The 14,385-nt window shown below is 42.8% G+C and overlaps 1 protein-coding gene across 1 annotated transcript in view; it reads left to right on the top strand.

The window, feature by feature from the left end:
- Window positions 1-14,385, top strand: part of TRABD2B (TraB domain containing 2B) — a 244,683-nt gene that overhangs the window by 172,504 nt on the left and 57,794 nt on the right. The window contains exon 4 of the mRNA XM_081868259.1: window positions 7,008-7,182. Coding sequence (XP_081724385.1) covers window positions 7,008-7,182 — 175 coding nt within the window. The remainder of the gene's footprint in view (window positions 1-7,007; window positions 7,183-14,385) is intronic.

Below are 14,385 nucleotides of genomic sequence, written 5' to 3'. Positions count from 1 at the left end.
CTGATGTGGTGGGCAGTGACAGAGAACATACCAATTTCCTGGCTAAATCAGACACCACTCCAAGCAAGGAACCATCCCTCCTTGACTTACCTCACCTACTGTTCTCCTGTTTTTAATGGGAATGTCTTTGGAAATATAATTACATTTTTCCTAGGGTACATAAAAATAGCTTCCAAGACGAAAGCCCATAGGGAAATCTCCGGGGACAGCGGGGAAGCGCAGCACGCCTTCTCCTCTGTTCCCGGACCTGTCCTGAAGGCTTGCGGTGGGAGGTCCGCGCAGCGCCTCTCCTCTGTTCCCGGGGCTTGCGGTGGGAGGAGGGTTTTTCCTCCCCACCGCCAACATTCAGAACAGCATTCTGAATGTTGGCGGTGGGGAGGAAAGCCCTCCTCCCACCGCAAGCCTTCAGGACAGGTCCGGGAACAGAGGAGAAGGCGCGCAGCGCTTCTCCTCTGTTCCCGGGGCTTGCGGTGGGAGGAGGGTTTTTCCTCCCCACCGCCAGCCTTCAGAACAGCCTTCTGAATGTTGGCGGTGGGGAGGAAAGCCCTCCTCCCACCGCAAGCCTTCAGGACAGGTCCGGGAACAGAGGAGAAGGCGCGCAGCTTCTCCTCTGTTCCCGGGGCTTGCGGTGGGAGGAGGGTTTTTCCTCCCCACCGCCAACATTCAGAACAGCATTCTGAATGTTGGCGGTGGGGAGGAAAGCCCTCCTCCCGCCGCAAGCCTTCAGGACAGGTCCGGGAACAGAGGGAAAGGCACGCAACGCTTCTCCTCTGTTCCCGGACCTGTCTTGAAGACTTGCGGTGGGAGGAAGGTTTTCCTCCCCACCGCCAACATTCAGAAGGCTGTTCTGAAGGCTGGCGGTGGGAAGAAAAGCAGAGAGTGTCCCTGGACCTGGCGGTGGGAAGAAAAGCACAGAGTGTCCCCGGACCTGGTCTGAAGGCGGTCTCCCTTGGAACGCATTAATTGATTTTCAATGCATTCCTATGGGAAACCGTGCTTCGCAAGACGAAAAACTCGCAAGAAGAAAAAACTTGTGGAACGAATTAATTTCGTCTTGCGAGGCACCACTGTATGAGATTTTAGGAAATATCTTGTTTAAATATTGACTACAACTCTCAAAACTATATTCTAATGTTTTATTTGCATGCTCTGAAGTGCATATAGTACAGTCTGGCACACGTTAGTTATGACTAAGGCATTGAAATAAATGGAACTTTTAATTAACTTACTTATGACTATCTTTTTTCCTTTGGTTTCCTTTGGGTTGTGGTTTTGTACAAGTTTTGTTGGGCTGGCACCATCATATCTGACTTGTTGACTGATGCTATAGATAGAGGGTGTGTGTGTGTTTGGACATATGCCTTATTTTCCAACTGTGTTTTGTTGAAACTTTCATGTAAACTGAAATGCAGGGAGTTATACAAAATTCAGGCAGAGAAGAGGACCACATGATTTCCACTCCTCATATTATTATTTTTTTTAAAAAAACTGCTCGAAAAGTGACTTTTTAAGTGCTGTAGTGCTATAGGATAAATACAAAAAATTACACAGAGATTATGATTTCTCAGGGATTTACTGAATATCTCTTTAATAGTGTGTGTGAGGGGGGGGGGTTGGGGAGGAAGAGGAGAGAGATTTTCCCTCAAGGTGTTCACAAGATGTACATTCAGTTCTTGAAGACTTGAAATGCAATGGCGATGACTTTGAGGATACCAAAAATAAGAAAGGGTTGGGAATCAGATGTGGAAACCTGCAGCTGGGACTGCCACTGACTTTTCTACATAATCCCAAAAGTTGGTCACAAAACAGCACCAGCTGTTACAATTAAAAATCACACAGCATCTAGCTCAGTCTGCTGTTTATGGAGCATTCAGTCTTTGTGTGGAGAAAAAGGCTCACTACCCCACAGATTCCCCCATCACTTTCCTTATTGCAAAAAAGGCTGGTTTTTTAAAAGTGGCTTTGTCATGTAAGAGTGCTGTAATCCACTTTAATTGTGCAAACCTACATTTGCTGGTATGTGATTGAATCCCTCCTGCAATATAATGACAATGTGGAAGCATCCTTAATATTTTGTTCTTATATTTTTATCTCCAGGGAGGGGGAAGAGGTGTTTTGAGAGATTTTCTGCCTTGAGTGCCCAAACAACTTTGCTGACCTTGAGTACTGTTTACCTTGACTTGAGATGGGAGTGGTATTTACTGCTCTGCCTCAGGTAGCAATATGTTTGTGGCAAAGACAAGAGTTCCCTGATGCTAACCCTCTGGTCAAGGCGTGGCCAAGATTGAACTTGGGTACCAAATGAGGTCTTCTGTTATGTGAATCGGCTACCTCTGCCCAGAGAGTTGTCTTGTGGCTGTTTTTCTGTTGGCATGTGTGGGCTCTATGTGTGTGTCTTTGTCTTTCATTGCCCTAGATTTCACAGAAACAGACATGGTATATTTACATTCTTCTTTTAAAGTAAAATGGTGTGTGTGTGTATATATATATATATATATGCAGGTTTTGGTGTCCTCGGGTGTCTTCCCGTGTAAAAGTTGGGGTGTCTAGGCGACGTTTCGACGAGGTCTCACTCGTCATCTTCAGGCTGGTGCTTTCGGCTTCTTGTTACTGGAACAGAGCAGGATCTCAGTGTTTGAGTTCCTATAAATACTGTAGAGGGGGTGTGGTGTATAGCCTCCAATGTTCTGGGCAGAGAGGAAGTTCCCAGGCTAGTGTGCCTTTTCTTCTTTTGTTCCTTAATTACTTGAGAGATATCTTGAGTGATTTCTTGAGTGATATCCTGAGTACCACTTAGGTGGGTCATTAGGTGTGGATTAGTTGTTAAAGTCTTTGTGTCTTGACCTCTTGAACTTTGTGAAGAGTTTTCCTGAGAAGATGGCTGTACTGTACTTAGTTGTGCTCTGGCTTGGCTTCGTGTATAGGGGCGAGCTGTGGTTTTGTGGCTTGTGTCAGCCAGATCTGTGTAGGGATTGCAGGGGGGTGCAGCATTCTTGTGTTCTGCGATAACAAACAGACGAATAAATGCACGTATCGCAGAACACAAGAATGCCGTCAAAAAAGAAGAAAAAAACTTCCTCTCTTTTCCAACACATGAAAGAAACAGGACACGAAATTAATTTTGCAGATTCCAAATTGCTCTTTAACACGGAACATCACCACAAGAGAATAATCATGGAAGCCATCGAGATAGAGAAACACCCTCACAACATGAACAAGCGTGACGACACATCCCGCTTGCCAGACATCTGGAAATTAGCCCTCCCCACAAAAACTGACACCAGATCCAGAGGCACACAGAACGCCAACACCAATCAACCACACCAGACCCAAACCCAGACCCTCTCCACAGATGAATTACAGACACCATCCAGTATCCAATCCATGGTGGCACCTCCGGATGCTGCACCCCCCTGCAATCCCTACACAGATCTGGCTGACACAAGCCACAAAACCAGAGCTCGCCCCTATACACGAAGCCAAGCCAGAGCACAACTAAGTACAGTACAGCCATCTTCTCAGGAAAACTCTTCACAAAGTTCAAGAGGTCAAGACACAAAGACTTTAACAACTAATCCACACCTAATGACCCACCTAAGTGGTACTCAGGATATCACTCAAGAAATCACTCAAGATATCTCTCAAGTAATTAAGGAACAAAAGAAGAAAAGGCACACTAGCCTGGGAACTTCCTCTCTGCCCAGAACATTGGAGGCTATACACCACACCCCCTCTACAGTATTTATAGGAACTCAAACACTGAGATCCTGCTCTGTTCCAGTAACAAGAAGCCGAAAGCACCAGCCTGAAGATGACGAGTGAGACCTCGTCGAAACGTCGCCTAGACACCCCAACTTTTACACGGGAAGACACCCGAGGACACCAAAACCTGCATTCCTGTACCCGTGAAAATCTACGAAAGCATATATATATATAGGAATATATATATATATATATATATATTTGCTTTCGTAGATTTTCACGGGTACAGGAATGCAGGTTTTGGTGTCCTCGGGTGTCTTCCAACTTTTACACCCCAACTTTTACACGGGAAGACACCCGAGGACACCAAAACCTGCATATATATATATATATATATATATATATATATATATAGGATATCAATATATAACCAAGGGAGTATCATTATCCTGTTCCTCTGCTGAAATGCAAAGCAAAGTTTTAGGTCCACCACCTTCACAATGTGGAGTGTTTAGCTGTGCCAGCAGAAAATCATGATGGAAAACCCATTGCAGTCATGGAAATGCTGACTCAATGAAAACCCAAGCTCTCTTTCTTGCACTTCTCCTGTTAGGTTTGGGAGTGGGTGTGTAAACTCCCAAGGAACTGCACTACAAACTGGAGAGATTGGATCGTTTTTGCTTTCTTTATTTTGCAGAATGGGGCTGTAGCTTGCACTTCAGGGAGAAACAAAAGATAATGTTGTTAGCTATATCCTGCATGTGGTATATGTTTTAATAAAATGATTCCCTGCAACTTTTGCAAAGCCAAAATGGCCAGCCCATTTGGAAATCTCTCACAAGTATAACACTATGCAATTTATATAGCTGCAATAGCCATGAATTCTCTTTCTCCCTTTCCTCTGACATTCCATACTGCCATTATTCCTTCCCTTCCTTGTCATCTCTGCTTCTAGAGCTGCACTTTGCATTATAATGGAAACTTTTAAAAATCAATTTGAAAAGCATTGTCCCCTGCTTCTCATTTTAATTTCCCAAGCACAATTTATTTGCAAACTTTTTAGTTTACAATGACCCTGAGAGTCAGGCCACTATTATTTGTATATTACAGATGGAGAAGTGATCCTTTCCCAACGCTACCTATGAAGCAACTCTACTGGTCCTTGAACCAAAATGCTCCAAGTCCTGCTAGTGTTACCCAGTTTTGTCATGTTAAACATAACATATTAGTCTGTTTTCCACAACTTCCTGGAAAATACACTCCCCTCTCTCACAGATATTTCTGTATAGATAGCTGGGAGGTTGGGGTCAGTCTGGAAACTCTGGGCCATATGCACAATTAATTACTCACTTCTTGTCTTGTTTAATGAGGAGTGGTTCCCTATGTAAGCTCACATCCTGAAGCTGAAACAGTTGAGCTAACAGCAGCAGTTGTCACTTTAATAACCACACAGTCCCACACTTCCCACCTTTATTTTCCTTGTTGCAGCCTGAAATAACCATAAACAGTTCTCCCAGAAGTTTTAAAGGTCTATAAATCACACAAGCAGGTGTCTTCTATATCATATATTTTACAGCAAATTTATAAAATGCAATATTTTTCTGACCTTTGTTAGCACTAGGTTTCAGCACACATGAGAATGGCAGTGTATTCATTTTAAAAAATGGTGTGATTGGACAGCTTTGTCTTTTAAATGTTTTAGTACTTACTGTATGCTTTCCTTATAGGTATATAAAGTGCTCTCAGTAGCTACTTTGTTTTGATTCACTAGAACACTAAGTTTGAGCAGGCATTGTTACATGAGAGCAGTGGCCAAGCACAATTTATTGGAGCCTGGTACAAGCTTGGAGCACAGTCCTTGTCTCACCAAAGACCTAATTGGTGTCCATTTACTATGTTTACATCCTTTTGTTTCTGCTTGCCTAATTCTACTTACAGTCCAGGGGTTGGCAAGGTTTACCTCGCCTGGCCCAGTTTACTCCAGTGGAGATCCCTCTGTGTGCTGGGGCGTGTGTGTGTGTGTGATTTCTGGCACCGCGGAGTGAGTCCCACCCTGTGCTGCGCTGGTTTAGTGCAGTGCGTGGGGACTCACCAAGTGGGCAGCTCAGTTCAGGGTGGCTCGTGGGCTGGTTAAACGACCCCCGTGGGCCGCTTGTGGCCCATGGGCCTTAGGTTGCCTACCCCTGTTATAGTCCAGTGTTGTCAACTCCTTCTCCTTCTCCTTCTCCTTCTCCTTTTCCTTCTCCTTCTCCTTCTCCTTCTCCTTCTCCAGGCAGGATTTCATAGGTAAACATCCCTTTAGACACCATTCCTTAATCAGGGTTGCACAAACCTTATCAGGTGGGCACTTCAGATACTAAAAAAAGAACCCCACAGCTGTGTTTCAGCCCATTTGATGGCTTACAGATAAAGACTTTCTGGTTTTTAACTCTGCCCCCAAAGTCACCTGCAAGAAAGACTTGAATCTATCTTCTGAACATGTGAGGCTAAAGATAGAGAATAGTTCTTTAGAGAGTTTGAAAGAGGAATCTTGGCTTGTGGTGCATGTATTCATTGCACTCACCTCTAGGGAACAGGGTCTACATATTTCTATATTGTTTCAAAAACTTGTGAACCAGAGGTCATAAGGGAACAAAAGAAATACATCTGTACATACGGAAGCAATGCTTTCCCAAATCACTTTCAACTCTTTTTAAAGAACTATGGTATGAATCCAATTATAGCCAAGTCAGATATTTCTCAATGTACAGAAACAAGTGTTCCTACTAGTCCTAAAAGCGGGCTGTTTCCCTTGAATATTAGGTACTATGCTTTGGACTATGAGATGGGAATTGCTTTTATTTTCAATAGATTTCTTAAAAGAGATTTGTATAATAAAGTAAGCCCTGTCCCATTCCAGAGAGTCTATGGTTCTTTATGTGAACACTTGAGGTTCTACTTTTTTTATATATAACAAAATGTTTTATAAAAGAAATACATGTCTATGATTCTATGTTAAAAAAGAATTCACTGCACATGAACCATTATTGAATACTTCTGATTAAGAAAGGAGAATATCACACAAATCAACAAGGAACAGCTACTTTGAGCCAAGCACAATGTATTTCTAATGATAGAAATGGGGAGAGAGTGGGGGGTATCTTTGATTAATGGACTAACCAACAGCATTCAGAATGTGGAAACAGTGGGCTATTCCCCCCTGTCCCTTCATGTTCCATCACACCCTTCTTTTGATGAGCCAGGTTTATTTTATTTTTCCCCTAGCATGACCTCTTCCTGACACTTATTATTCATTTCCATTTCAGCTCCCTAACTTCATCAACACAACCCTTCCTCCACATGAACAGGTTACAGCACAGGAAATTGACAGCTACTTCCGCCAGGAACTCATCTACAAGAGGAATGAGAGAATGGGGAAAAGAGTGATAGCCCTCTTAAGAGACAATACTGACAAGAGCTTCTTCTTTGCCTTTGGAGCAGGTAGGGTCTGGTTTTGTTGATTTCCACATATACTAGTGACACACACACAGAGACAACTGTTATCTCCCTTTTCCTGTAGGCTGCATATACATGTTTTCAGCATTTTCCACAAAGAAAAGTGCTACCTGCTGTTTTGCAATGGCATTTGCAGTATAGTCAAAGGTTGCCTGCCTGTCTGCTAATTTGCAGCAGACCTATGGAGCACAATTTCGTAAGCTTAAAATGGATTCAAACTTAAGTCGAGAAACACGCCTCTTGCTAACTTTGAGGAGGGATTTGGAGTGCCAAACTAGAACAGAATGCAGAATTTCACAGCTGGCAACTAAGTTTCCATTGAAGTGAAACAAAACAAGCAATCACATGTTTAGGATATTGACATAAAATTGGATCCAAAGGTCTCATTTAAGGAGACCTTAAGCTGAACTCCAACCATCATTCATTTTGTGGAGGAAGGGGAAGCAAGCAGGAAAAGTGGGAGGGGGGATATTTTGAAACAACATATGTATTGCATGTGGGAATACACACTAGTCCCCTGTATGTATTCTGGCCTCAGTCCAGTACTGGAATTTCCAATTTATTTTTTGCCTCCCATGGAGTCAGCATGTTTCTACAATAGGTACAAGCCTACTTCATGCATATCCACTTAGAGTGTCAGGTTTCTGCGATCTGCTGTACCCTGGGAGAATGAGATGATCGCAAACACTTAGAGTGAGCCTTCCTCCTCCTTCCCAAACTGAAAACAGATGCTGTTTATTGAGCAGCATCATTTCAATAAAAGTGTGGAAAAGAAAGTTGTGCAAAAAGTTTGTTCTCCTTTGGTCACAGCTAATGTAAGCCATGCTGCAAAGAAAACAAATGGTAATTCTATCATCTCTTTATTGCCAGGATATGGCATGAAAGACAAAAGACACCCAGTGGTATGGAACCAGTGATTTATTGAATGACTAGGACCATCTCATTCTCTACATTTGCCGGTATTTCATTCTTCAGCCAATGAGACAGCGGGAATGTCATCATGTTAATCATGGGATTATTAAAATAGTTAATAATTAGCAGCTGTGAATATGGCAGGTCACTGACTGGGACATAAATCTTAAGGTGGTTTTGTAATGATATAAATTATTAGGTTAGAATTGTTTCTGATCTGCTGGGTTATGGCATCAGAATAAAAGTATCAGTTTAAAGTACGTATGCGGACATTGGAGAGGAATAGAGCTCAATGGAGCTCAATTCTAACAAATGCTTTTTGAGCACAAATTGTGGAAATCCCATTTCACAAGAAATTTCTAAGTTATCTTTTGTTTTAATTTTTCTCTTGAGATTCCATCCACACGTAAGAGGCCGTATACATTCTTGCTTAGTCTGGAATGGAAGTCGTATAAGTATAAGAAAGTTTGGATTCATGCATCTTCACAACTCAGCTGCTAAAATATGTTTACACACAGAGAGAAAGTGTATCATGCATATATATTTTACCTCATTGGAAGAAATTATATTTTTGTTGAGTCATAATTTCCCGTGGAAGGCACGGTGTGTGTCCCTAGCCATTTATGGATACATCTGTGGGTTCTCATGATTTTGCACCTGAAAAATACCATGGTCATAGGCATCATTGCTGGGATACTGCAGTGGTATCTGTGAAGGAGTCAGTTTTTACACATTAGGCTCTCCATATCATGGCATCAATCTGTGGTTCTGCTTCTAGTTCCCAGCCAGCAGCTCATTCTTTCAGAGGACTCGGTCAAAAATAGAAAAGGGATGTATAGGCCAAGGCTCTAATGCCAAGGCCCTTCCCAGTCTGCTGCTGTTAACATAAATGTCACCCCTTTACAACCTTTTCTTGCCATGGAGTTAGCAGCAGTGGTGAATGTGTGTGTGCCTGGACACCAGACGATACCAGACAGGAGATGGGAGAGTGATAATTTCTACTATTGGTTTAGAATAGGAGTTCAGCCCTGTACAAAAGACATTATTACTTCCATGGTGTAGATGGTATACCAAGACTGGTAGATATTGACTTTTGATGAGTTTGTGGCAGTGGTGGGATTTAAAGCTGCAGTTTCAGCCACTATGCCTCAATGGCAGATGATCCTATAGTGGCCCCTTCATTTGTTACACTTTGGGGCAATCTCTTAGGTGAAATTACATACATATTTTTCAAATCACCTACAACGCAAGACACTATTGAACTTCCATAGGCCGCTCTGAAATGCCTCTATTCCCCACAGTCACATACTACATGATTGCAGTGCTAAACCATCATTACAGCTGAGCTCAAATTTCATTTATTGGAAACCCATAGGATTGCTTTCCAAAACCAAACTCAAAGTCTGCCTTGAAATATACCACACTCCCAGGCTCACACAAATTGGAAAGGTTCCAGAAATATCAACAAGAATGAGTCAGAGTCTGGAAATTGTGCAATATGGCAATGGACATGCAACTGGATTCCACAAGGGAGGCTAATCTGGGCTGTATTTCTAGGAATGGGGGCATATGGGAATGCCTCAGATCGCTCAACCCGTTCGATATTGCTTTGTAACTCACTTAAGGGAAAATATTTGGATTTAAGATTATTTAGTCCCATTCAATCCCACCAGACCAGACACACCATTACGTTATCTAAGAGCTTGCTGAGATATACATTTGATGAAGAAGTGGGAAGTGGTAAAGAATAAATAACGACACCCTGCCTACCTCTACATTCTGCATCTACATCTTATCGTCTGAAAAATGATAAGCAGCCATGTGTTTGGGTCATTCCTCCTGCTACTCTTATGAATAGCACTTGCCCCCCCCCCCTCATTTATTCTCTAATACAGCCATATCCAGAGAGCCATGAAATATGAAGAACTGGAATCTGGGAGTATTTAATGCAGCCTCCCTCTTAAAGTGAATATTTTGGTTAAAATTTTCAAAATCAAGATGTTCTAGATGTAGACTGTTGGGGTCTACATACGGTTTGAAGTTCCATTCCGCTATCTCCCCCATCCATTTGTAATAGCATCTGAGGCAGGCATGGGCAAACTCAGCCCTCCAGATGTTTTGGGACTACAATTCCCATCATCCCTGACCACTGGTCCTGTTAACTAGGGATGATGGGAGTTGTAGTCCCAAAACATCTGGAGGGCCGAGTTTGCCCATGCCTGATCTGAGGCCTCCAGTGTTGCATGCCCATCAGTCCCACCCCTATTTGCTCCCCTATCAGATGTTATCAGAAATACATGGACATCTAGGGTAGGGCCAGGAGGCATGGTGGGATAGCAGGTGTGCTTCCAATTCCCCATCACTGTTTGGTTTATGTATGGAGGGTGAATTAGTGATTGGGGCTTCACTCTCATATGCACTTTCTACTTTCTAGACCTGTGTAAGTTCAACTGACACTTTCAAAGAATCCCTAACTTTCCCAGGTCATTTACCTTATGCGCATGCACGCATGCACGCGTGCACACACACACACATTTTTAAAAACCTTTCGAAAAGTTAGTACATTCCAGAAGTGTTGCATCTATGCACATTGCGTGAGATGTTTAGATTTGCAAATCGGAGCAATAAATATAAACTTGTGCAAATTACATTGCATGGCTGTGTGTTTATAGGAGTTAGATTTTATGGTGGCAGAATCTGGGACATTCTAGAGCACGATTCCCGAGCTTTTGGATATAGTGTGCGTTGTCTGTTAAAATACAATTGTTATTCCAGGACATTAGGCTTGATTATAACCCTTTGGGGATTAAATAAATGGGTTAGCTTGACACGCTTTGGAGTAGAGTTGGTCTTTGTTGGAAAGCTTCGCCCTTGTGAACTCAAGTGATTGATAGACAGCACATTGTACCAGGCAAACTTGTAAGTGATGAAGTGAACAGGGAGTTTCCCAACTGCCTTCTCCAGCTGAGAAATAGCCAAGCAGCCAGGATCACATGTGCCATTAAAAAGAGTTAATATTTTGGCAACAAAGAATACACACATAAAATCAGTGTTTAAGGGGAGAATGTCTTCTGGCTTATTTCATTTTTATGGGCAAATAATTTGCAAGTAACACATATGATAACAAACAGAATTTATGTATGCTGTTAATTTGGGCTTTATTTTTCTTAAGAAGTCTGACTTACTTATGTTCATTTCTACTTTGCCTTTTATTCTAAAATTATCTTTGCCATTTTTGGACTTGATGGCTGAGTTTATCACCTCTGAAATTAAGACAGGGTTCAAGGACACAATGTTTGCTAACTGTTTGATCATGGGAGGAAATCATGTTTAGCTAAGCAACAGAAGGCTGTGCTTCTGAGGCCAGTTAGGAACTAAACACATGCCACATAAATATGGCTCAGATTTAGGAGGCAGCATGCTGGTTTCAGCGCCACCTACCTCGCAGCCAAAAGATGTAGCATGCAATTTTGTTTCTATATGTTTCTTCCTTATAATTCATTGGACTGAATAAAACAGCCTTCATACTTTTCAGGCTCCATACACACATTTTACTCTAGAAGCAATGGAAATTGAGTATAGTACCTTGGAAGTCGAACAGGATCCATTCTGCAAGTCCATTTGACTTCCAAAACGTTTGGAAACCAAAGCACAGCTTCTGATTGGCTGCAGGAAGCTCCTACAGCCAATCAAAAGCAGTGGAAGCTTTTGGGTTCCAAAGAAAGTTCACAAACCGGAACACTCACTTCCAAGTTTGTGGCATTCGGAAACCAAAATGTCCGAGCACCAAGGTGTTTGGGATCCAAGGTACTGTTCTTTTCTATGCAGTCCACACATAATATCAATCTATTGCATATTTTTGCCTCTGAAAAGTGCTTCTGAGCAACTGATTTAATTCCAAAAATAAAAGCTTTACATTGATTCTGCGTTATCTCCCAGTGTATCCATTTGAAAATACAGTGGTACCTCGGGTTACATATGCTTCAGGTTACAGATTCCGCTAACCCAGAAATATTACCTCAGGTTAAGAACTTTGCTTCAGGATGAGAACAGAAATCGCGTGGTGGCGGTGCAGCAGCAGGAGGAGGCCCCATTAGCTAAAGTGGTGCTTCAGGTTAAGAACAGTTTCAGGTTAAGAACGGACCTCCAGAACAAATTAAGTACTTAACCCGAGGTACCACTGTAGAAGAAAACAGATGGTGGTCTCACCTGCCCGATGATGTTATGGGTGGGCTTATATGGAGAGAGTGAAATTACAACTTCCTTCACCTGGGGCATGTGCAGGGAAGAAAAGGAGTGGATAACCTAATCAGGGGGAAAGTTTTTAATTGTGTTTTTCAATTAGCCACACCCATCCTTGTGGAGGGCAAGAACAAAAGCCAGTCTAGATTGAAAGCTGCATGTTGAGAGTGAGCATAAGATTTTTCTGTTCCACAAATAGGCTAGTGTGTATGCTGCTTCAGTCAGCATTGATTAACACTGTTCCACGAAGCAGGAAATGGATGTGAACAGGATAAGCAAGGGACACAATCCATAGTTCTAATCTGTGGAAGGTTTCAGTTTATATAGCTCCATTTTTTGTAGGAAAAATTCACAGTTGGTAATGGACATGACTAAACGACTAAGAAACAGCAGCAATCACACAATACAATTTTTGTGTGTTATCTGTCATTGAGCTGGATTGATTATGGAGAAAATCTCATAGTAAATCAGTGGAAGATCCCCACTGATGCACCATTTCCTCCTTTCTCTTCTTTTTAAGGGGATTTGAGTCAATCAATTTCCTTTATTCGACCGATAGTCAGAAATAAAACACAATACAGAATTATAAACTAAAACATCATAGGGGTACATAAATAAGGTAGGGCCACAGTACTAAACCTCTCACAGATAACCCACATCAAGGCATTCAGTTATACGTTTCCGACACTTGAGTGCCAGGAAAAGGAATTTAGCCACTGACAAAGTTGTTTTCCCAGAAGACTTATTTAGCAGATATGCTGTCTGCTTTCCTCTTTGTCGGGGACTGAGCTGGGGTAAATATGGGGTTATAAGATACTGTCTTAAATCGTTGTAGAAGGGACAGCTCAGTAAAATGTGCTCTGTGGATTCTACCTCACCCAACGCACAATGGCATAATCTCTGGTCATATGGGACTCCTCCATATCTTCCCTTCAAAACCACCGAGTCAAGAACATTCAGCCTAGCCGTGGTAAATAGTCTGCGGTATTCCACGTAGTGGATATCCGCCAGGTAGCAAGCTGGAGCAGCTCGATACATCTGCTCCCCCAGAAACAACCCAGGTTTCACACGGGCTATGTCCTCCTGTCTGGCAATATCCCTTAATCTTTGGGCGATCACCGCCTTTGCGTGGCTATACGTCATGGACTCTATATAAAGGGAGGACAACCCGCACTTCTGCACTTCCTCCACTATCTCCCCTTCCCATGGAGATTTAAAGTTATCCCTCAGAATCAAGGGGGCCAAACCCACCGGTCTGAAACAGAGCTTAAGCCATAGCCATAACTTCGCTTTCAGGGCCACATACCTAAAGGCTGCCACGGAGGGGGGGATCCTGAGTATGGCCCTGAGGAATTGGGTTTGGATAGATTCCAATTTTTCAAAGTCCCTACGTGAGCCCAAGGCAATGCCCACCAGTAGAAGAGGGAGGACTTTCATTTTAAAGAGTCGCAAGGCAACTTTAACAGTTTGTGCCTGTTTCTTGGAGTACAGGGTTCTAATCACCAAGGCTGCTTTCGATGCGTTCGAGGCTATGTATTCTCTGTGCGCCAAGAAGGACCTATTTGATCTAACAACCTGACCCAGGTATTTGAAGCAACTGACCTGCTCTAAAGGAATACCATTAATTGACCATAAATTAGGTTTCGGTCGAGCGGCAAAGACCATTATTTTGGTCTTGGCATAATTTAGTTGGAGCTCATGTTGGGTCTCATATTCATGAAGAGCTCGAAGCATCCTCCTTAATCCGATGGGGGAGGTAGCTAATAGGGCGGCATCGTCCGCATACAGCAGGACATTCAAGGCTCGTCCTGCCAGTTTTGGTGGATGGAAAACAGTATTTGCCATATGCACCACTAGCGAATTAATATAGAAGTTAAACAGAGCAGGGGCAAGCAAACAGCCCTGTCTTACCCCCCTAGTGGTGGCAACCGGATTGGAGACTAGCCCCTTGCTATCTAGCCTAATCCTCAGGAAGGTATTTGTATGCAAATTAATAATCAGCAGGAGAAGGCGGCGGTCGATAGATGTCGCTGC

This window comes from Podarcis erhardii (assembly GCF_964252035.2).
Source record: "Podarcis erhardii genome assembly, chromosome: 6".
Taxonomy (NCBI): domain Eukaryota; kingdom Metazoa; phylum Chordata; class Lepidosauria; order Squamata; family Lacertidae; genus Podarcis; species Podarcis erhardii.
This window is presented reverse-complemented; position numbering and strand designations above follow the sequence as displayed.